At 33.8% G+C, this 25,926-nt stretch overlaps 1 protein-coding gene across 5 annotated transcripts in view; it reads left to right on the top strand.

The window, feature by feature from the left end:
- Positions 1-25,926, top strand: part of dpr1 (defective proboscis extension response 1) — a 491,277-nt gene that overhangs the window by 421,098 nt on the left and 44,253 nt on the right. For all 5 annotated transcript variants that reach the window (XM_076534437.1, XM_076534442.1, XM_076534438.1 and 2 more), the window contains exon 5: positions 1,991-2,088. In XM_076534437.1, the coding sequence (XP_076390552.1) occupies positions 1,991-2,088 (98 nt within the window). The remainder of the gene's footprint in view (positions 1-1,990; positions 2,089-25,926) is intronic.

A 25,926-nucleotide genomic window follows, 5' to 3' on the forward strand; every position in this document is an offset into this window, starting at 1 on the left:
AAAGTCGGGTATTGAGGTCGACTATTGTTTCGATACTCGCGGTGTTTTCTAATCGCAATTAATCGTACTGTCGCGAACCAGCGGGCAGCACACACGAAATGTCACTTTTCAGCATCATTTAACACGAGCACGGTGCGCCAGCAATAAAAGTCACCGGACGTCTGTTACTAGAAATACCAGAGATATTGGGTATCATAGCAGGCGTCGTAAATAAATCCAGTGATCCTGTTCGCCTAAGCGTATTATCCTCGTGGTAACGTTGTACATCATCCTTTTCACCGTCGTAATAAAAGCACCAAAACTCTACTGCTTTCGCAACCTACTACTTTGTGCACACCGATGTTAAGGGAACACACTGTGTGTCTGAGGATAAGTTATATAAATCGTCCCAAAGGGAGGAATATACCACGATCCAGAAAACTGTTCCATTTTTATGAAACTCTTAGTAATTGAAAATTTTTGTCGCGATACTGCTGATTGAAATATGGCCGCATCTTTAGACCTTGTCGATTTTTTGTTGTTGTCGGACAATATTCTTCATAAATTTTGCAATTTTTATTTTTAGGTATTTTTAATTGTTATTTCTAATTTCGTGATTTTTAGTTTTTTAATTTTTTCTGTTAGATTTTTTAATTTTAGTATTTTTTGTTATTTCTAGTTTTATGATTTTTTTTGCTACCTATTTGATTTGTTAATTTTACTATTTTTAGTTATTTCTAGTTTTATGAGTTTCGTTGTTTTTTATTACTTTTTATTATTTTCTCTTCTTTATCCTCGAGCTTCTTTATTTTCAAAATTCAATATTCAGCATTTATGAAAGTATTCAATATTGGAAATCAAAATGTTTCCAAGCTAAAACACCTCCAAAAAAAATTAATAAACCTTTCACAAGTTCTAATTATCTCATTTTTTCCATTTCTGGAAAAATACGCGTCTCACTGTTCTACAATACACTCGTGCAACTTGTACACAAATTTTTAATTAACAAAAATGATTCGTATACAATATTCACACCGGCCACTGAAAGCCAGCGAGTCAAAGCAGGAAATTGATCTATTCAACGGCACAGAAAATCCCGTAGCTTTTACCAGTAATTAAAGCACTCAAAATGAATGTATTACTGTGGAGCAATTAAAATTTCAGCCGATGAATACGCAGCGAGGTGTAATCGCAAAACGCGTATATTTCTCGTTGAGGAAATTTCATCGTTCCGCGGTCACTATTTAACGCCGGTTAATAGCCGTTAGATCATCGACACTTCATTGTTAATTTCGTCATTAATTATTTCATATAGCGGGTGAACGGAACCGCGTAACGACGATCGTTCCATGAAATCGAAGCCATTTGCTGTCGATTATGCATTGTTGCGCAATTAATTTCTCCGTACGTTAACACATTCGTTACTGCACATCACACGTGTGTAATAGTTAATCTGCATATTTATGGTTTCTCAACTCTTTGTTGGTTCTACGGGATACGCTTGGGAAAATCAATAATTTACGTGGCTCGATTTAACTCGTATTTCGTATGAAGAAATAGCCTTTTGCCTGCTTCATTTTCTGTAGGGTCTCTGTGATATATCGCCTCTATATTTTGGAAACGGAGTTAAACATGGAAAAATTTGTAAGAGGAAGTTTGTGGGATATCAAGGGGGAAGTTAGATGGTGGCAAGAATTTGGTAAAGTTGAATTAAAAGGGTAACATTCTTGCTACCATCTTACATCCCTCTTGATATCCGTTAACTTTTATGAAACCTTAACTGAAACCTTTTCATCTTCAAAGCCGTTTCCGAAATACACTTCTTTTGCATAATTAGTTCAAAAACGAGCAAACGAAAATGAACCACGTATCCCTCGCAAACGAATATTAAAATTCCCATCATTTTAACTGGGATCATTGAGAATTTTTAATTCGAAAAAGATAATTAACGAACCCCGATGAAATATATGAATTTCACTGAGGAGAATATCGGTTTTTCGTTTTATTACAGATTGAAGATCACCCATGCAAAACCAGGCGACTCCGGGAACTATAGCTGTGTGCCCACTGTGGCGGAGAAGGCCAGCGTCACCGTGCACGTCATCAATGGTGAGTTGCATAGAGAAATTGCATGCTACACCGATTCTAATACCGCGTATTTTAGCCGGTCCCTTCATTGGAAACAGACCGATATTTATATTTCGAAGACCTCGAATTACAGCGGGTATTATTGGAATCGACATCACTTTTCGCATCTACGGGTTTTTGCGGAAATCATGTCGCGCGAAAAGCTTTTGATTTCTTATATACCTATCTCTACACGCGTCAATTTGACACGCGAACGAATATATTTAAAGAAAAACAACTAGAGAGCAATATAATTAAACACTACAAGCTTTTGAAGAAACTAGACTTCAATACTTACCTCGTTCCACGGATAAAAGTCCGTACAAGATAAAATAAAAATGCGAACGGTTTTTGTAATTCTTTTTTTAAATTCGAAATGAGTCAAAATGACGCGTCTCGTAAACCTAGTAATTAAATGACACAGATTAGATTATATAGTTCAGATACGTAGTACATAAAGTAATCTAGAAACAGTATTTATAAATAATTCAATAATAATACACGAAGAAGTTTCAAAGAAATTTTTAAAAATAATTTAACATTAATACATAAAACAAATTTAACACTAAAACTACCAAACCGGTCAAATGACCACTCCACAAGTTTCTTATTATAAGGTACTCATTTCGTTAAAGTACATTCCTTGAAATCAGAATTGATTTTCATCAAGGTAAAGAATAAATGTGTGTACTAATTTATGTTCTGTCGTTTGTTTATTTATTTTTGAACTTCATTTTTAATTGCGAATTAAGTACACATTATATTCCGGTAGGTTTAGTGTTAAAGGAATATTTAAAAATAATTTAACATTACTATTCTATGAAATAATAAACCAAAATTATTTTTGCAACCAAACTGTTAATAATATACGTACCAAAAGTATATTCCTAAATTTTATCAGTATATTCCTCCATTAAAAACTTCCAATAATTATTTCATGAAATTCCACGAGAAGTTTTGTAACCAGTTCGATGCACAGCTTTCATCGAAGTTTTCCACCGACAACTGAAACCTATTCTTTCGAATTTTTCGAGCGAAATAGTTTCACGCGTTTGAAACACAAGAATGCAAAACGAATTTTGAAAAGATTCCTCTCGACTCGAGAACCGGCGAGTCTCTGTGTATAATAATTGAACGACGGAGGAAACTGGATTCGATCAGAACATTTTTGATCAGCTATGCTGTGAAGTAACTTCGTGATCGTAAATTGAAAAGAAAGGAAGTAGGAGATGGGTTCAATTCGAGGGGATGGAAATAGGATGAGTGATTTGAGTTTGATTGTTGGGAATTTTGAAATTTGGGAATTCGGAAAATTGACAATTTGGGAATTTAGGAGTTTGAAGCTTGGAAAATTTTCGAATATAGAAATTTGCATACATTAAAATTTCATAATTTAGATACTTAGATATACCAGAAATTCCGAGAAATTCAAATTCGAAAATTTTCCAATATGGGAATTTGAAAAGAAACGTGAAAACATTGAAACAATTTGAAAACAACCTCCCCCAATTACGATACCAAACCTAACCTAAAAATTGCAAATCCTCAAAATGTCAAACTCAACCTAACCCAACCAACACACATTCCTCACATCGCTAATGCAACTATCAATAGCCCATTAACTAACGTCATTAACGCTATTAACACAATCGAGAGAAAGCCCGTAAAACAGCTGAATTCATCGTCGAAATAAACAAAAAGAAGGGTTCACCCCGAAGAAATGGCTCGTTCTGTCCTGAAAAAGGCAAAGGTCTGCTGGTTTTCTCATCAGAACGGTTTCACGGTAGGGGACCCTGTAAATAGGAGGAATTAGATACAAGAACAAGATGGTGTAGCTGTAATCCAAGGATCTTTATCCGTTTCGTTGCTCGAGTTTTCCATTGCCCATTATCTCCCCTTTTGTTACAACAGTTCCAACGGGACGTAATTCGATTCCTTTCTCGAACCACGATTGACTAGCCAGGAGGAAACTAGCGGGGTGTACTTTCCTTCGTTCGTCTACGCTTCCGGATCCTGACTTCCGGTATGGTGTTCCACACCGCATCGAAACGATTGTTGATATTCTTTTTTGACGACTGTTATCTCGAGTTCAAAGCGTTGAATCACGCTCTGATAGAACAACTGAAATAGGGTCATCATTGATCACTTTTCGACGTCAATACCTGCGATTTTGCTCTAACAAAATATGTTGTAGTCCATGTGAAATTAGGGAAGGTTTAAGTCATACGGTAGTGACTCAATCTGTACGTCCAAAATCCAACCTAACCATACCTGTATGCATATATGTAAATCCTACCTAACCTCAACGTACAAAGGCTAATCTGAACTAACGTCTATAGGCAAAGGTTAGTCTAACCTAACCCGTAGTAATAAAGGCTAGAGCAACCTAACATCTACGTAAAAATGTTAGTCTAACCTAACCTCCACGTGCAAAGATTAGACTAATCTAACCTTTACGTAAAAAGGCTAGTGTAACCTAACCATTATATACGAAGGTTAGACTAACCTAACCTCTACTTACAAAGGTTAATCTAACCTAACCTTTACACACAAAGGTTAATCTGAACTAACGTTTATAGGCAAAGGTTAGTTTAACCTAACCCATAGTAACAAAGGTTAGAGCAACCTAACATCTACGTAAAAATGTTAGTCTAACCTAACCTCCACGTGCAAAGGTTAGACTAATCTAACTTTTACGTACAAAGGCTAGTGTAACCTAACTATTAAATACGAAAGTTAGACTAACCTAACCTCTACTTACAAAGGTTAATCTAACCTAACCTTTACACACAAAGGTTAGTCTAAACTAACCTCTACATACAAAGGTTAATCTAACCTAACCTTTGCACACAAAGTTTAGTCTAACCTAACCTCTACATACAGAAGTACCTAACCTAACCTTCAGGCACAATGGTTAGTAAAAGTTAACCTTGTTTTATACCACTGGTCGCCCTCGCTAGCTGAACGCGTCACTCGCCTACCCAAACATTTTATAACAAACTAACGGAATTTAAAAAAATATTTTAAAATAGCCCAATCCTTTGTGAATAAAACAAAAAAGAATTTAACTAAATCGGTTGAGTATTTTCTGAGAAAAAAATTCGTAAGTGAAGCCTATTTTCGCCAAATATGTACAAAAATTGCAAACTTTGAAGGCTTATTATTTCTGAAAAAATTCAAAACCGGCAAAATGATGATTTAAATCCCCCCTAATTTCACATGGACAACAACAGCTTTTAGTCAGCTTTTGATTAGAGCAGAATCGCAGATGGTGACGTCCAACAGCGATCGATTTGGCGTGAAATGACCCATAGATATCAAACTCAAATTGCATATTGCATATCAAGCTCACTATTGTATTAAATAACTAAATCACAATATCCTCCATTTCCTCCATTTCCATTATCATATTACATTAATAACCAAATGTATGTCAAACTCATATTGTATATTGCATACCATGTAAGGTTGTTTTTACAACAAAATTTTTTGGTAAGAAAGATGTTCCTTCGATTGAGCGAAACAAATTAAATATTAAAATTATATCTGTTAATCATTAATTAAATATTAAATATTATGAAAAAGGGATTCTACAATATTTTGTCCCCACATACCAAACTTTTGTATTAAATAACTAAATTACAGTTTCCCCCATTTAAAACCATTTTTGCACCCCGTAAATTATAAAGTAATCAAGAAGCTAATTACCGAAAAGTATTTTTCGACCAGCACGAATTTTCCCTAGTCCCAGGATGAATTTAACCGACGAGAGGTCTGAAAGCGACTAAAATGCTTGTCGGAAGTTACTTGGGTTTTAGTCGTCCGTAAAAAGGTGGCAAGCAGTTTTCCGAAGTTGAGCTTCAAAAATTTAACCGTCTCATTTATAGTGCGCGTAAAAACTCCAACGTTTCGCGAGAAGGCGAAATTGCAATTCTGTTCGTTGCTCGTTACGAATTTTCGATCACCTAGGGCGAGGAACTTCAGGGAAAAATTGACCTAGTAAAACATTTTATAACTAAATACAGATACGGTAGCTACATGGATTTATTCAGTTTTATAAACAAACGAGGTGCGTACATTTCTGTTGTTAAATAACTGTGGACGCTTATAATAGCTTTCTCAAGTTATTTTATTATTTTATCAGTAATATAATTGGTTTATGTAGAGTTTTGTATATTTTCAGTAATTTAATGTGGGTGGCAAAAGACTTATAAATTTTCTGAAATATTTTTTGTATCAAGTTATTTTACTATTTATTTATCAGTAATATAATAGATTTGTTTTCAGGTATATTTTGTACATTTTCTGTCGTTTAATTTAGGTAGAAAGTTGTATAGATTTCCTGCAATATGTCTTTGATTTAATATCTTTTAATGTATTTTCTATATTTTCGTTTCACTAAATTTTCTCTGAAGTGGCTCGCAATTTTTATATTTTCCAAATCTCCATAATTCTAAATTTCGACATTCCTCAAATTGTTATAGTACCAAAATATTCCCCAAGTCTCTATATCCCACATAAAAATTAAAAAGCGTCAGAATAATATATTAGAACCAAGTTTTCTATGGTTATACAAATGGTGAGGGTAGTTCAGACTGAAACATGAAATTCATCAGTTTGAGCAGTAAATGGACAATCTGTACTTTGTCTTCGGTTTCAATCACGACCACGAGTTCCGTTCATCTGCCATTAACCGCGATATTAGAGACTGATTCATTAACTTTCACAAACGAGCCCTTTGACGTTGACCAAAGACACATTGTTAAATGAACCGATCGGAGAGCCATCAAACTATCTTGTTTGTCTTTCCTTGTTGCACATTCAAGCTGATGTTTCCTGATAACTTGTGCCTGTTCCAGACCCGGGCCCGACATACTGTAAACTGCATTCATATTGATGTACGCATTATCTCAGCCAAACATGTCGATCAGCGGCGAAATATTAATGTTCTGAAAGTTCGATGATGTTCAATCGGATTATTGAAAAAATTTCGTCCTCGAGAATTATCGATTTTATTCTGTTTTCATGTATTTCATATTTTTATTTAATTGAGTGCTAAATTATTTATTTAAATACTTCATCACTAGGATGAATTTCTAAAAACACACCACCCATTTTAACCGAAGTGCACTCTGGAAAGTCTCTAATTTTAGCAACAGAACCTAGTTTGCCTCTACCCCTCTCTAACCATCCGACAGCTTTAACTCAATATCTTCGGAAATATTAATTTCACCAGAAAAAGTTTCAAACAAAAATTAAAGCTCTTAAAAAGTTGTACAAAAAATGTTATATACACTTTTCACGTAAACCTATTATTTTCGCTATAACAAAGCAAAAATTTTAGAAGTGCCCCAGGCAGAAGTCAGTTTCATACCCACCGAGTTATTTTAGGTCACAACAGCCAAACTAATAGATTCACGCGAAAAATGTATATAACCTTCTTTGTAGAGCTTTCTATGATCCTCATTTTTTGTTTCAAACATTTTTTTCTAGAATCAATATTTTCGAGTATATTTAAGAAGAATTATAAAAAACTTTGAAGGGGGCTGGGGAGTAAACGAGGTTTTGTCAAAAATCTTTTAGGGACTTCCTTCTTTAATCAAAAGTGAATTTACGTTAAAAATGTATATAACCTTTTTTATGGAGCTTTCTATGATCTTCATCTTTTGTTTAAAACTTTTTTCCCTAAATTTAATATTTTCGGAGATATTTAATAGAAATTGCAACAAACTTTAAAGGGGGTGGAAAATGTATCAGAATATCAGGGGCATCATAACTTTTGTAGCTCTCTTTACTATTTGAATAGATACAAAATAATTTTCAAAAATAGAAAATACAGTGCAATAAACTCGTAAGAAACCGCAGTATGTAATTTCGCGTAGGTATTTACAGATTCTGACGCAAACGCGATAAAAGTCATCGACAAACAGAATTGGAAAAAAATTCAAGCCTTCGGAAGAGTGGATCTCGTAATAATCGGAACAGCTCTAATTTATATTACCGTGTCACCTGTTTAACGAGCATCCAGACCTCAAGAGGATTGTTTATCGATCAAACATCAGCTCTTGCTCCTATTTCGAGCAAGTAGCTTCGATTGAAAAATAGATACCGTGCACGACAAATGACACGGTTTCCAAGTTGATCAATCACGGTTTTGGCCTCATCAAGTTATTGTGCTACTTTTTACTCGCATATCAACACGGTGAATGTGGACGTCATTCATCATGTATGATGGCTTGAATTTTTTAGAAATAGACAGGTTTTTAGGAGTGGAAACTTAGAAATTTTTGGGTTATTGCATATAGGGGTTTTTTAATTAGATATATTATTGAATATGAAGATTTTTGAATTGTTAAATGTAGGAGTTTTCAAATATGTAGTTTTTCAAGTTAAAAATTTTTTTAATACATTAGCTCTCAAGCTAGGAAATTTTTATATACATACATTTTTAAACTGAAAGGTTTTTATATATACTTTTTAAGTATACAAATTTTCTAGTATGTAATTTGTCAAATTTAGACATTTTTATATATATGAATCTTCAAGTTAAAAATTTTTCATGTATATAAATCTTCAAGCTTAGAATTTTTCATACATATAAATCTTCAAGTTTAAAAATTTTCAAACATATAATTTTTCAAGTTCGGAAATTTTTAAATATACAAAATTTTAAGGTAGGAAATTTTCGTGTATAGGTGTACAGTTTCAAGTTTAGAAATTTTCATATGTATTAATCTTCAAGTTTGAAATTTTTCATATATATAAATCTTCAAGTTTAAAATTTTTCATAAATATAAGTCTTCAAGTTTAAAAATTTTCAGACATATAATTTTTCAAATTTAGTAATTTTCAAATATATAAACTTTCCAGGTAGGAAATTTTCATGCATACATATACAGTTTCAAGTTTGTAAATTTTTATATATTTTAATCTTCAAGTTGAAAATTTTTCATATATATAAATCTTCAAGCTTAAAATTTTTCATAAATATAAATCTTCAAGTTTAAAAATTTTCAGACATATAATTTTTCAAATTTAGTAATTTTCAAATATATAAACTTTCTAGGTAGGAAATTTTCATGCATACATATACAGTTTCAAGTTTGTAAATTTTTATATATTTTAATCTTCAAGTTGAAAATTTTTCATATATATAAATCTTCAAGCTTAAAATTTTTCATAAATATAAGTCTTCAAGTTTAAAAATTTTCAGACATATAATTTTTCAAATTTAGTAATTTTCAAATATATAAACTTTCCAGGTAGGAAATTTTCATGCATACATATACAGTTTCAAGTTTGTAAATTTTTATATATTTTAATCTTCAAGTTGAAAATTTTTCATATATATAAATCTTCAAGCTTAAAATTTTTCATAAATATAAATCTTCAAGTTTAAAAATTTTCAGACATATAATTTTTCAAATTTAGTAATTTTCAAATATATAAACTTTCTAGGTAGGAAATTTTCATGCATACATATACAGTTTCAAGTTTGTAAATTTTTATATATTTTAATCTTCAAGTTGAAAATTTTTCATATATATAAATCTTCAAGCTTAAAATTTTTCATACACATAAATCTTCAAATTGAAAAATTTTCAAATTATAATATTACAAATTTATATATATGTTCAAATGTATGTGTAATTGTTCAATTTAATTTTTCAAATATATATTTTTTCAAGCACAAAATTGGTTACACGTATAGATATAAATATGTATATGAATCTTCAAGTTAAAATATTTTCAAACATATTTTTTCAAGCCTTCAAATGTTCAAATATACGCATAAACCTTCCACTTAATAAATTTTCAAACATACCCTCCAAGTTTAAAAATATTCCCATACATAAATTCTCACATACGTTTCCAAACTCCAAACTATTCGCCTTCACAAAGTTCGCGAACTCCGAAACCTGGACACGCATAAAGGAAAGAAACGGAAGAGCAACGTGTCTGTTGAGCAATTTTTCGCGGTGTTGTCCTGTTTCGGGGGAACAAAAACGCTCAGAACGGTGTCACAAAGTTTCTCGATTGACGCCTGGCCTGGCAAACAGATACCTTGCTTGTTTTCCTTCGACGACACGTTCCCGTCGCATTTTCCGCATACTTCGCGATGAAAGCGTCCCGACGCTGGTAACGGGACGCTCGTGGTGAGATTTGACGGGCTCTTTGACATTTCGCGTGTCTGCTATCCTAGGCTGCGTTTGACAGATTAATTAGACTCTGCGTGCTTTTTAGAATGACGCGTGCTATAGAATGTTGGAGCTGGAAAAAAAAGGAATCTAGGTATCGCATACTCTCTTTTCCCCCTATTTGTTATTTCGCCGCTTTTCAAGATCACCCGTAAGATTGGTTTATTTTTTACGCGACCGCTGATCAGCTCTGAATGGATGATGGATCGGTGATTGAAAGCTGTTCTATCAGAGGATTATTGATGGTTCTTTGACTTCCATATTTTTTTTCGGCCGAGCTATTTGAGCTTTCGGTTTTATGAAATTTAAAGACAGTTCGGTTTCTTTGGCTTTAATTTATTAAAGTTGATTCGAGTGAAAATTCGCTGATATTTTTAAATAGATCTAACCTAAATTCTGCAAAACGTACACAAAAGGAAGCAAATAAAATTTGCCCACCCCCAATCGCAGAGCCTTTTGAAACTTTTCATCGCTCAATCTCTGTTCGCCGATCAAAAGATCAGAAATCGTATGCCATGAAGGACGTATAAGCTTTTGATCGATTGAATGTTCAATCGAGTTGAACGAAAATTATCCGGCCGGTAGATCGACGATTTAGCTATCCGTTGAGTGAGTGGAAAACGAAAGGGAAGAGAGAGATGGCGGTTCTGAAGGGGTTAACAAGATTAGCAGCGATCGCGAACCTTGCAGCCTTGCAAGTCACTTAGACATCCGCTTGGTAACCTTTAACCCTTAGATAGGCCACATACCACCATAGCATCCCATGCTATTAACCACAACCACCCATCTCTTCCTTATACCACCATCCATCCTCTCCTCTTCACTCACGAGCCACTTCCGGCGACGTTCGAGCTGATTCTGCGAACAGCATCCCACTACTTATGTTAGACTTGGGGATGAACGTGATTAAAGCTGTCGACACGGTTCGATCTTTAATCTGATAGGGTTAGGGCTATGGTTAGGGCAAGTCGGAATCTGTGTGATGGGAAAATTTTTAACTATGAGCTTCAGGCAAGGTTAAGATATTTTAGATATTTGAATCTTAAGTTATTTGTATGGCTGATTTGCATGGTAAAAATCGATGTATCGAATTTGAGACTTGGGTTATTGCAGTAGGGTGATATTCAACGTGGCTTAATTTGATGTAACATAAGTCTCATAGTGATTTACCATCAGATCTTGATGTGATCTTTATTGCACATGTTTTGAATGAAATTATTGTTCGCTATAAATGATTGACGATCATTTTCTGCTAACGATATCAATGATTCGTTTAGGTGGTTGTTTTTGTTAAGCTTCAAGCTTGAAATTGATGTATCATAAGTGTCATTTTGCTATACTTTTCTGTCATGAAATCTTCATGATATGAAATTAGACCTGGAAGAAACTTGACAAGATTGGTAGTCAGACACTGTTACAATTGATCGTCAGTCATTTTGTATTGAAAATATCAATGAAGCATTTATATGGTTATTTTTGTTGATCTTCAAGCTTGAAATTGGTGTATCACAAGTGTCATTTTGTTATACTTTTCTGTCATGAAATCTTCATAATATGAAATTAGACCTGGAACAAACTTGACAAGATTGGTAGTCAGACACTGTTATAATTGATCGTCAGTTATTTTGTATTGAGAATATCAATGAAGCGTTTATGTAGTTATTTTTGTTGACCTTCAAGCTTGAAATTGGTGTATCACAAGTGGCATTTGACAATACTTTTATGTCATGAAATCTTCATGATATGAAATTAGACCTGGAAGAAACTTGACAAGATTGGTAGTCAGACACTGTTACAATTGATCGTCAGTCATTTTGTATTGAAAATATCAATGAAGCATTTATATGGTTATTTTTGTTGATCTTCAAGCTTGAAATTGGTGTATCACAAGTGTCATTTTGCAATACTTTTATGTCATGAAATCTTTATAGCATGAACTGAATGTAACTTACAGATTTGCATTTTTCAGAATTAATTATTCCATACCTTTCATCCTAATACAATAACAAATTCTCTTTCCATGAAATCTTCCATTCCATTAGTCAAAAATACTACCTGAAACAAATTCTCAGATTCAACTGAAAAATGAATTAAATTAAAAATTCATAATGACAAAAATGAAATTAACATTAAATTAGAATTCCTCTTACAAATTTCACCATAATTTCATTTATTAATGAAATGAAGTTTCCATACGAAATAAAAGTACATTTGTAAACCCCAAAATTTGCACACTCATATTTCTACGAACTCCCAATTTATTTCAACGTGAGAGAAAACTAATTGCAATAACCACATTGAACAAATGTGTCAAAAGCACATTGTCGAAACGTTATCTGAATTTTGTTATTTTACCTATTCTTTCGATCCGTATGGCAAAGATGTCAGAAAGCAGGAAAAACAACGAGCACAATAAATGTAAATGCATGCGGCTGACATTATGCGCATTTCTGAAAAATGCATACTCGCATTAGATACGATTTTCCCGACGCATTTCTATGGTAATCGAACGCAGCAACCGAAGGTGTCTCGAAGATACTTGGTAATTCGATACCCGTTGTGTATGTATGTATGTATGAAAGTTCTTCTGGATATCCAATACCGAACGAGTGCTCAAAACACTCGATATCTGGAGCATGGTGGAGCTTCTAGCCTTTCTGCAGCTATCGCCATTGCTTTAGACACCTGCAACAGAATATGGCAATCTCATCGCTTGTTTTTGTAAAGGGTGTTGAGATGAGGAAATTAATACGTAATGTGTTGTGAAGTTTAAATGTAATCGTATTTACAAATTTTCATAATCATACATTATCTAATTTTTATGTTCAGAATGGTAATTTTTCTGTCTCCATGTAGGGAAGTTTAGAAATTTTATTTCTTAAATTGAAAAATTTGTTATTTTGATTTGCAAAGTGCAGTTCATTTGATGTCACTGTTTTAGGTTGTTAGAATGAGAGACTTGAAATTTAGAAATTCAGAAATTTAGGAATTCAGAAGTTTAGGAATTCAAAAAATTAAGAACTCACAACTATAAAAATTCACAGCTCTAGGAATTTCAAAATCTGGGAATTCACAAAACTAGAAATTCACAACTCTAGGAGTTCACAGCTCTTGGAATTCACAGATCTAGGAGTTCACAGCTTTAGGAATTCCAAAATCTAGGAATTCACAAATCTAGGAATTCACAAATCTAGGAATTCACAACTCTTGGAATTCACAACTCTTGGAATTCATAACTCTTAGAATTCACAACTCTTGGAATTCACAACTCTTGGAATTCACAACTCTTGGATTTCACAACTCTTGGAATTCACAACTCTTAGAATTCACAACTCTTAGAATTCACAACTCTTAGAATTCACAACTCTTAGAATTCACAACTCTTGGAATTCACAACTCTTGAAATTCAGAAATCTAGTAATTCACAGCTCTAGGAATTCCAAAATCTGGGAATTCACAAATCTAGGAATTCGCAGCTGTAGGAATTCTCAACCCTTGGAATTCGCAACCCTTGGAATTCACAAATCTTAGAATTAACAAATCTTGGAATTCACAACTCTTGGAATTCACAACTGTAGGAATTCAGAAGTCTAGAAATGTAGAAGTCTAGGAATTCACTGCTATAGGAATTTTGAAATCTAAAAATTTAGAAATGTAGGAATTCAGAACTCTAGAAATTCAGAAATTCAGAAAATCAGGAATTCCAAAATTTGATAAATCTAGAAATTTACAAATTTTACAAATTTGCAAAATAACCAAATTCCAAATAAATAAATAAATAATTATGAGCTATATGTATACATATACCTACTCACATTAAAAATGATCAGATATGAAGCTCGTATAAAATCCCATTCAATATAACGATTGTTCGTATTGACAGAAAGTTTTTGATACAGAACATAACGAAAACTTTCATATAAAAGTTGGAAAAGTTTTGAAATGGCTGTCGCATTTGGAAATCATTCGAAATTACGATCGGTAGAGAAGTATATAAAGCAAGATGGATCGAAAGCAATTTTATTGCAGGTCAGTAAAGCGCAACAGATTACTGTCACTGTGTTATCCATCAAAATTGATGAATGTTAAATGGAAACATAACTATCCATCCTGTTTTCCTGTGATTTCGATCGAACCTTCAAATTGCTGATATCTGTGCATATTCTCAAACTTTTTTTAATATTTGCGAAAACCTGGTAAATTAGGTTCTTATTTGTTTACAAGGAAACATTTATTAATTTTGTATTTAATTATGTTTAGGTATATGTGTACGTTCACATAATTTTATATGTATGTGGGGAGTGAAGCGTGCGACACGTGTAGTGGAAAAATTATGTTAAGACAAAATACGATCGACGGGAGAAAGAACGCCGAACAGGGCGCGTAGCACGGACAGTCTTTGTCCAGCATCGAAAGCATTCACAACGTTAATTGTTCTTTTAAATATATATATACATTTATTATTCATATTCAGTGTGTCGATTATTCACCTTCATCTTTAGTTTTATTTTATTTTCGAGGATCCTCAACCTGAAATATCCTTTAGGAAGATTCAGTCCAACAAGTAGGATCCCACATTTGGGGGCTCGTCCAAGATCTAAGGTGAAAGTTGATACAGTTTAAAGACGATATAAAGACAAAGTTGATTGAAAGTGCCGCGCGAGGAAAGTTGACCACGCGTGTGAAATAAGAAGTGTAAAAGTAAGTGTGAGTGTCGATAAAGCTGTGACAAGGGCTCAAAGATGATGCACGAGGCAAATCAAGAAAGTCAAGGAAGTGGGTGCGATGAGCTCGACGAGACGATTGTCGAAAACGCACCTCAAGGAAGAAGATGCCTAGAACGGAAAGTGAAAGGAAAAAGTGTAGCGATTCCTGAAGTCGCAAGTTACACGCATGAACAGATAGACAGTATGAAACTCGCGGAATTAAGAGAAGCGACAACAAAATTAGGATTATCCAGCAGGGGTAATAAGCAAGCGCTAAGAAATCGCTTAAAAGACGCGATGGAAGACGAAGAAGAAGAAGATAGTGAAGAAGAAGAATCAGATCACGAGAACGACAGGCGAAGAAACGAAGGAAGAGGAACGATCAACACAATCACACGACAAGTTGCGTCGTTTACAATAAAGGATGTAGAAGACAGTCTGGCCCACTTCAGCGGAGACGATAAGCTGCCGATACAGCAGTGGATCAACGAGTTTGAAGATACAAGTGCATTATTAGGATGGAACGAATTACAGAAGTTTATTTACGGGAAGCGGATGCTGACGGGATCGGCAAGGCAGTTTATCACCTTCGAGAGAGCGGTTAAGACATGGGACGATCTAAAACGTAGGTTGATTGAAGAATTCAAAACTGAAATAAATCCGGCGACGATTCATTCACAATTATTGAGGCGCAAGCAACAGCCGAATGAAAGTAGTCGTAAGTATATTTATAGTATGCAAGAAATAGCGAATCAGGGTAGCATCGAGGAAATAGCGGTTATTCAGTATATCGCAGACGGTTTACAAGGGGAACGCCGCGATAAAATTATGTTGTATGGGTCGCGAACGTTAAAAGAATTGAAAAAGAATATCGAAATATTTGACAAAGTAAAAGAAGGTACGAGACAAAGTATGCGTGTTAGAGACGAACAAAAGAAAGTAGCATCGGCGCGTGTCGTTGCATCGACAGCGGCGAAGAAACATTGTTATGGTTGCGGTTCGAGTGAGCATGATTATCGAGTATGTCCAGATAAAGACAAAGGAATGAAATGTTTTAAATGTAATAGTTTCGGGCATATAGCATCTCATTGTAAGCTAGATCGGTCGGATAAAAAAGTATCGAGCGTTAATAGTATACATACTTCCACCGATAAAGTCGCGATTAAAATTAACGGTTTACACACATATGCGTTACTAGATACAGGCAGCGAAGTAAGCGTAGTAAACTACAATGTTTATAATCAAATAGGAAGACCGGTATTGTACGAAACATTTCGACGATTTACAGGGTTCGGTAACGCGTTAACGAAACCGTTAGGAAAGTTTACGGCAAAGATTAACATTGGAAACGATCTATTCCAAACGAACGTATTTGTAGTTAATGAAACGGATATGCGAGACGAAGTTTTGCTTGGAAAAGAACTACTCAACGATTTAGATATTCGTATAAACAAAGGATCGGTAGAAATACGGCGAGCGAATGAAAGATCGCGTGACGCGGCGGAGAAACAATCGATAGAGGCGGTCAACGACGAAAGTCGCGACAAAGGCAGCGTATTAATAAATAGAAGCGATCAAAACGAAAACAAGGAAATTTACGAAATTAATAGAATGATGAGAATAAACTATGTAGAAACAGGCGAAATTGATGTAAAGCATTCCTATAAAGTGCGCGTAGAGAATTTAATACAAAATTATGAACCACATGTCAAAACGGATACACGGACGGAAACTAGAATAACACTGTTGGACACTATCCCCGTTTGTTCTAAACCAAGGCGGTTAGCCCCTAAAGAGAAGAAAGTAGTAACTCAGCAGATAGATGAGTGGTTGAAAGAAGGAATTATTCGTCCGAGTATAAGCGATTATAGCAGTCCGGTAGTAGTAGTACCAAAGAAAGGCGGAACATATAGGGTGTGCATAGATTACCGTAGATTAAACGCGAAAATGGTAAGAGACAGATTTCCAATGCCGTTAATCGAAGATTGTATTGATGCGCTAACGCGAGCAAAAGTATTCTCAACAATTGACCTTAAGAACGGGTTTTTTCATGTTAACATCGCGGAAGATAGTCGAAAATTTACCTCATTTGTTACTCCAGACGGACAATTTGAATTTCTGAAAACGCCATTTGGATTGTGTAATAGTCCTACCAGTTTTTTAAGATTTATTGACGAGGTTTTTGGCGATTTAATAAGAAGAAAAGTAGTTTTAGCGTACGTAGATGACCTGATTATTCCTGGCATTGATGATGAAGATGCATATAGAAGATTAGAGGAAACGTTACAGGTAGCAGCTCAAAATGGGTTAATTATAAATTGGAATAAATCTAAATTTCTTCAAACGAATATAGAATTTTTGGGACATGTGATAGAGGATGGGAATATTCGCCCATCACCGGCGAAAATAAAAGCGGTACAGGGATTTCCGGAACCGACGAATAAGAAACATGTTCAGAGTTTTTTAGGATTGACCGGTTACTTCCGTAAATTTATTGAATGTTATGCGAAATTAGCTAAACCGTTATCAGATCTGTTAAAATTAAATAAAGTTTTTGTTTTCGGTACGGCCGAGAGAAAGTCATTTGCGGATTTGAAGTATGTTTTATCTAAAGAACCGGTGTTGCGCATTTACGATCCTGAAGCAATAACAGAACTTCACACAGACGCAAGCATAGAAGGATTAGGCGCTGTATTATTACAAAGGTACGATAATGAAAAGTATTGTCACCCAGTATATTTCATGAGTCGCAAAACGTCAGAAGCCGAGCGAAAATATCATTCCTATGAATTAGAGATTTTAGCCATAATTAAAGCCGTCCAGAAGTTTAGAGTTTATTTATTAGGAGTTAAGTTTAGACTAGTTACGGATTGCCAAGCGTTTCAGAAAACGCTTAAAAAGAAAGATTTGTCACCGAAGGTTGCCAGATGGGCACTGTCGTTAGAGGAATTTGAGTTCGAAGTTGAGCACCGCGCGGGAGAAAAGTTAAAGCACGCAGATGCGCTCAGTCGTTTCCCAGTTATGTGTATTGAGGATACGTTAGGACAAAACATTAGAAAGAAACAAGAAGAGGAAGAAAGATTGCGCGTTATACGTCAGATATTAGAAAAGGAACCTTACGAAGATTATTTTATAGAGAACAATATTTTAATGAAACGCGTACTTGATAAAAATGTAATTGTTTTACCTACAAGCATGCAGATTAACGTAATTAAGAAAATTCACGAGAATGGACATTTTTCGGTACGCAAGGTAGCGGAAAGGATTAAAGAGGAATTTTATGTACCTAATTTAAATGAAAAAATAGAGAAAGTCATTAGTTGTTGTATACCATGTATCTTAGCGGAGCGTAAACAGGGAAAAAGGGAAGGTCAGTTACAGCCGATACCGAAGGGGGACAGACCTCTTGAGACGTATCACATAGATCACATAGGACCGATGACGACAACATGTAAATTGTATAAACATATTTTAGTGATAGTAGATGGATTTTCCAAATTTGTTTGGTTGTACCCTACAAAATCGACGACGACGAAAGAAGTATTAGACAAACTGACGATACAACAAAAGACATTCGGTAACCCGACACGTATAATCACGGACAGAGGGACAGCATTTACATCGAGAGATTTTAAAGAATATTGCGCGACGGAAAGAATTGAACACATTTTAACGACCACGGGTGTTCCGAGAGGAAATGGACAGGTCGAACGAATTAATCGCATTATTATTCCAGTATTAACGAAGTTATCAATAGATGCACCAGATAAATGGTATAAAGAAATAGATAGAGTTCAAAGAGGGATTAATAGCACTTATCAACGTAGTATAGATACATCACCTTTCGAAATTATGTTCGGTTTAAAGATGAAGCAACGCGACGATATTGTACTGTTAGAATTAATACGAAAAGAAGCGATAGCTCAATTCGTTGATGAGCGCGTAGAATTAAGAAAAACAGCGAAAGAAAATTTGTTAAAGGTACAGGAAGAGAATCGGCGTAATTATAATCGTAGATGTAAGAAAGCGACTGTGTATCAGGAAGGCGATCTAGTTGCGATAAAGCGTACTCAATTTGGAACCGGATTAAAAATTCAGAAGAAATATTTAGGACCGTATAAAGTGTCTAGTTTTAAGGGAAATAATCGGTATGAAGTGATTCGTGTTGGCAAAGGTGAAGGACCGAGCATTACCACAACCGCGGCAGACTATATGAAACCGTTTAAAGAATTCTCTTCGGAGACCGAAGAATTTGCAGGTATGGCCGAGTGTGGGGAGTGAAGCGTGCGACACGTGTAGTGGAAAAATTATGTTAAGACAAAATACGATCGACGGGAGAAAGAACGCCGAACAGGGCGCGTAGCACGGACAGTCTTTGTCCAGCATCGAAAGCATTCACAACGTTAATTGTTCTTTTAAATATATATATACATTTATTATTCATATTCAGTGTGTCGATTATTCACCTTCATCTTTAGTTTTATTTTATTTTCGAGGATCCTCAACCTGAAATATCCTTTAGGAAGATTCAGTCCAACAAGTAGGATCCCACATGTATATATACGTATACATATGTGTTCACACACGTGTGTATTTCATGTGTGTATTTTATATTATACTTTCACATATGTATGTTCACGCATGTGTATATTACATATGTATGTATGTTCACATATTTTGATATTATACCTACACATGTGTTCACATATGTGTATATTACATATGTATGTATGTTCACATATTTTGTTATTATACCTACACATATGTGAACATATGTATATATTACATATGTATGTATGTTCACATGTTTTTATATTACATATGTATATTCATATATTTTATATAATACTTACACATATGTTCACACATGTACTTACTTACACACTTATACTTACACATATGTTCACACATGTATATATTACATGTGTGTGTTCACATATATGAACATCATACTTACATGTTCACCAGTGTTATCATATGTATATGTTCACATATGTATACATATGCTTACTATATGTGCACATTTATATATTTATATACATTAAAAAAAAGAAACATTTAAATTTTTCGAATCGTGTGTTTCATTTAACGATAACTTCATTTATAGTTTCAAATATGTGAAATGATTATTATAAATTATAATTGTAAGATGATCAAATGATCATCATTATAAAGTATATGTAATTTCATAAAATTTAATATGATCCATTTGGTATCAAAGTAACTTTCACGGTAGTTTTTGATCGAACGTATAGATTGGAATGAAACCCCCGTGGGAAATCGGCGAAATGTCCGTTCGATATAGAATGTGAGCAAAGTAAATAACTTGAAATCTTAATTAGTGAAAGAGTGAAATTGTGCTGAACAGTATTCGAATTCTGAGCTTAAAAGTTGAACAAGATTGAAATAATGAAGATGCTGTATTTGGTAACGTTATAAAAAGTATATAGTAATTTAATATTAGAGATAAATGAGAAATTGGAGATGAATTCAAACAGAGGAACACCGGTTCAGTGTTATAGATATAAATGCACCAAATATAATAACTGTACAAATTGTGAAATAGTATAATATTATTGATATACATTTAATATGTTAATTAATACTGTAATATTATAATGCATAATACGTAATATAACAGATCGTTAATACAGAATCGTGATGGAATTAAATTTCATTACTTAAATATCAAATTCAATATGATACTATACACATGATCATTTGTAAGTAGTAGAGATCAACCATGTCTGATCAATTCCTTTCAATAAACATTACCTTCTAGTTTAATATTATTAAATCATAAATAAAGATATAAATTAACACTGAAAAGTATGAATCAATGTTTAATCAAGTTTATTCTAAAAATGACTGAAATATTATTAAAACTTATACGACCACAGTAGAAATGTACGTGCTTGGTCAGACAAGTAGTAACATATGTAGATTGTTAATCTACTTATGACTGCTTCAATATATCATCTCCAATTATTACTTCAGTACATTACTTCCATCAATAATGTATTAATACATAAGTTCCTTCTCTTACATATCTTTTAAATTGAATTTTATAAAATGGAATTAATTGCATTGATCATCATAAACATCATGAAATACCGAAAACATCATGATAAATAAATATAAAAGATCTTGCAACAAGTAAATACAAAAAAGCTTACAAGCTCACAATAAATAAATATAAAAAAATCTTGCAATAAATAAATACGAAAAATCTCATAACAAATAAATATAAATATCGTATCGAAGAGTACTTCCGCTCGGTCATAAAACCCTGTCGAACAAATAAAACAACGGGAACTAATATCGCGGCTCGGTTATCCCAAAGGAAAAAAAGGATTTCGATATTCGATCAGGCGAGCCTGTGGAGACGGCACCAAAGAGACCTCGCGTGATTCGTTCTTCAGCAAAACTTCACCCTCGCAGAATTTTCCGCGGTAAGGAAACTACCGGTTCCCTAGGGGAAATCACACTAGGGTATCGGAATCAAATCAGGAACAGGTAGACAAACGGCACGCGAAGCACGTACCGCCGTAAACCCATGAGTTGGCGCGTAAAGAGGCGGACCCAGGTGTTTAGAAGAATCACGACTCCGATTGGTCGGAACAGAAAAATGGACGCCTCACGCGTATTTTCGGAACAATTGGCTCTCGCTGTCACGCGCACCAATTAGGCGAAATACAATGACAGTCGGCGAACGTCTCTCAAGTGAGCGAGATAGCGCGAATCGCGTTCAGCAGTTGTTATTGTCATTATTATTCTTATGCGCCTGTATGTAACGCCGGAAGTGTTCACGGTAGGGATAGAGCTTCTTTTACTTTGGGTCCTCACGCGCCAACTCGTGGGTTGACATCCGTACATAAAGTATTGCACCTAAATTGAAAATTCACGCGTACCAAAAATACGAGAAAAATTGACAATATTTGAACTGCGAGTGCGTCACGATTGCGTCATAGCTCACGCGCCAACTCGTGGGACATCCGTACGTAAATTATTGCGCCTAAATTAAAAATTCACGCGTACTAAAAATTTGAGAAAAATTTCCAATATTTCAACTTCGAATACGTCAGGAGTGCGTCAGGAGTAGCGAATGAATGCGTCAGGAATGCGTCAAGAGTTCGTCAAGAGTGCGTCAGGAGTGCGTCGAAAGTGCGTCAGGAGTAGCGATTGAGTGCGTCATGAGTGCGTCATAGCTCACGTGCCAACTCGTGGGTTGCGTACATTAGATCCTACAGCAGAAGGGATCAAATTCTTTTACATTTTTCAATCGATTACACAAGAATTTATCTAATTTCTAAAATATGTATTAAGTTTTAATACAAATATTTTTAATCGAGAGTCATAACTTTTTAAAGTAACAGGTCTCATACTTTATTTTGTTTCGTGTAAGTTTTCTTAATGTTCGCAAAATTAATCCTTTTATCGTGACACATACAAGTCGAAATGTTGCTCACGCACAAAGAAGACCCTCGAACGGTGATTAATCGTGAATAACCGAGGTAAATATCGGAAAAGTAATCAGCTCCGAGTCGAAAGTAAAAATAAATAACACGACGACTCGGTATATCATTCGATAATGCCGGATATTAGTTTTCCATCGAACAATAGCTACCCTTTCGACCGAATTGATCGGTTTCTCTTCGAATTCTGGTAATGATCTTCACTGACCTCTTTCTCTCGTTGCCGTTCTGTGAGAATCTGCTAACCCAACAGTAATGTCTTCTTTGATAATACATGGCAGTACAAAATTATTCACATAAATTTAACTTCAACAGTATACTTTGTGGACCAGTAGCTTTAAAAGAATATATGCCAAACTGTATTTCTTAAGTTTCAGTTGTTCGTGACATAAAAAGAAGTCGTTTTTGGAATTAGATTCTCTTACTTTAGAAATATTGCCACCTAATATATTCCTATTTTTATATAACACATTTTTATAAATATTCTTTTCAGTATCTTCAGATTTTGGCTAAATTATTGTTACTACATTTTTATCTAAATATATTTGTTAAAGTAGATCTGTGTCACAATTGTCACATCCACCGTTTGTCAGTAAAATTCATAGCAATATAACTATAATAGCAAGTACTTAATACCATATTTCGTACAATTCGCAATAAATTCTATCAGTCTAGCAAACTTGATAGGTAATCGTAGCAATCAACAGAACACCGTTGTTACTCGCAATTAGTAGGAGCGTAATCGAGATTCGATTCATCAAACTGCGATCCAATCGACCGTTTCGCCATTTCAGCACAATTTTGATTTCATTTCAACATGGTAATGCGACGACGACGACGATCTGAATTCCTGGGTCATCTGTGTATCTCACACGACAGCTATGATGGATCTATATTTGCTACTATCGTGGATCATTTTCGTTTCTCCTAAAAGTATGACTTACTTACTGTACAAACACCGTGACCGTTTAATACAAATGCAGCCAAAATGTGATTGATAGTTCATGCAATTTTTATTGCTTTACTGTCAAATTCTTTTTTGCTAATAATTATTGTAGGTGCACTTGAAAATTAATTTTTGAAGTTCCACTGTGAAGTAGTTCTTTCAAATTAATTTTTGAAATTCCACTGTGAAGTAGTTCTTTAAAATTAATTTTTGAAATTCTACTGTGTAAATAGTTCTTTCAAATTAATTTTTGAAATTCCACTGTGAAGTAGCTCTTTCAAATTAATTTTTGAAATTACTCTGTGTAGTAGTTCTTTCATATAAATTTTTGAAATTCTACTGTGTAAATAGTTCTTTCAAATTAATTTTTGAAATTCCACTATGTAGTAGTTCTTTAAAATTAATTTTTGAAATTCCACTGTGTAGTAGTTCTTTCAAATTAATTTTTGAAATTCCACTGTGAAGTAGTTCTTTAAAATTAATTTTTGAAATTCCACTGTGTAGTAGTTATTTCAAATTAATTTTTAACAATTCTACTGTGTAATAGCTCTTTCAAATTAATTTTTGAAATTCCACTGTGAAGTAGTTCTTTAAAATTAATTTTTGAAATTCCACTGTGTAGTAGTTCCTTCGAATTAATTTTTGAAATTCTACTGTGTAATAGCTCTTTCAAATTAATTTTTGAAATTCCACTGTGAAGTAGTTCTTTAAAATTAATTTTTGAAATTCCACTGTGTAGTAGTTCCTTTGAATTAATTTTTGAAATTCTACTGTGTAATAGTTCTTTAAAATTAATTTTTAAAATTCTACTGTGTAGTAGCTCTTTCAAATTAATTTTTGAAATTCCACTGTGAAGTAGTTCTTTCAAATTAATTATTGAAATTCCACTGTGTAGTAATTCTTTAAAATCTATTACATGGAATTCATTAAAATTAATTATTAAAATCATCGTTGTACAATAGCTCTTGAAAATGATATCAAAAATGAATTATTAAAACTATTGTTATATATATGTTGTAGAAAGTTTTTTACTAAAATTGTTGTCGTACAACAGTGGTCAAAGATTACTTGAAACTTTTGTTACACAGTAAAAAATGAATGAATGCAGTTGCAAAAATTAATTATTAAAACTACTACTATTCAATAATCATTAAAGATTAATTATTGGAGTCATTGTCACGCCATAACCATTGAAAATTAATTATCAGAGCCACTGCTATACAATAACCTTCAAAAATGTATTATTAGAGCCATTATTCTATAACAACCATCATAGATATGTTATAATTTATTCCGAAATAAATTATTCCAATTTCACAGCAGCTAAAAATGACCTATTAAAATTATCGTTACCTAAAAACTAGCGATTACACTAGAAAATAGTGTATTTTCCCTATATTTAAATAACACCAGTATATCACACACAGCGGACCACACGTGTATATGCACACCGGTGTCCACGATTATCCCTGTAAAGACGCCCGCGTATATTTATGACCGAATTAACCTACGGAAATACCAAGTGCACCGGCATAAATGTGGTCGTATAAATACATGACGACGGTTCCGTTTATATATAAAATCGCCCTCGTGGCAGAAGCCAAGTTTTGTAAGGGTAGACAGCATTTCAATTTATGGATTTTACCGTGCTAGACGATGGTTAGGTGAGATCCTGGGACATTCGGAAGGTATCGATTTCAGTGGACGTCTTGCTGAATCCATACAACCCCTGTCGTTTGATCCTCTGCTACACAACTCAATTTTATACGAAACGTTTCCATACGACGAAAGTAAAATCTCACTTTATTATTTATTTGGGAGATACGTGAGGTGTTCTTGCAAATTGACCGACTGCCTTCTATATTATATTATCACTTCGTGTATATTAGCTGTTTATTTATATTTATTTATATCTGTCTTTATTTAGATCTTGTTTGTACAGCAATTGTGTATTGTAATTTATTGCAAACGCGAATGATTCAAAGCTTTTGAACAGTGATTATGTTGAAAGTAAATGTGTGGACATAACCTCTTTTGAGGTTAGAAGAAGTAACCTAACTTTCTCCCCAATTGTAATTTATTTATTTTAAATATTAGTCGAAGAAAAAATTCTAAAAATGCAAAATAACACACCAAGGCAAAAGTATGATATATGAATAATTTTTAGAGAGGTTAAATATCTAGCTTTCAAATAGCATGTTGAAGGTATATGTGTGGACATAACCTCTTTTGTGGTTAAAAGTAACATAACCTTCTCCAATTGCAATTCATTTATCTTAAGTAAAAGTGAAATAAAATTAATGCAAAACATACCAAGGCAAAGTGTTTAATTATTTTAAACATTTAATGCTTAATTATTTGAAACATTTTGGTTAAATATGTTATTTCTACGTTGGAAAGAGACGTTTTTGTACAGGTTAAATGACCGCAGTTCCCGTTTCAAATTCCTTCGGTCTTGTAACGGAACAATTAACCAAATACGTATTAATTGGACG

The sequence above is a fragment of the Megachile rotundata genome, chromosome 8 (genome assembly GCF_050947335.1).
Source record: "Megachile rotundata isolate GNS110a chromosome 8, iyMegRotu1, whole genome shotgun sequence".
Lineage (NCBI taxonomy): Eukaryota > Metazoa > Arthropoda > Insecta > Hymenoptera > Megachilidae > Megachile > Megachile rotundata.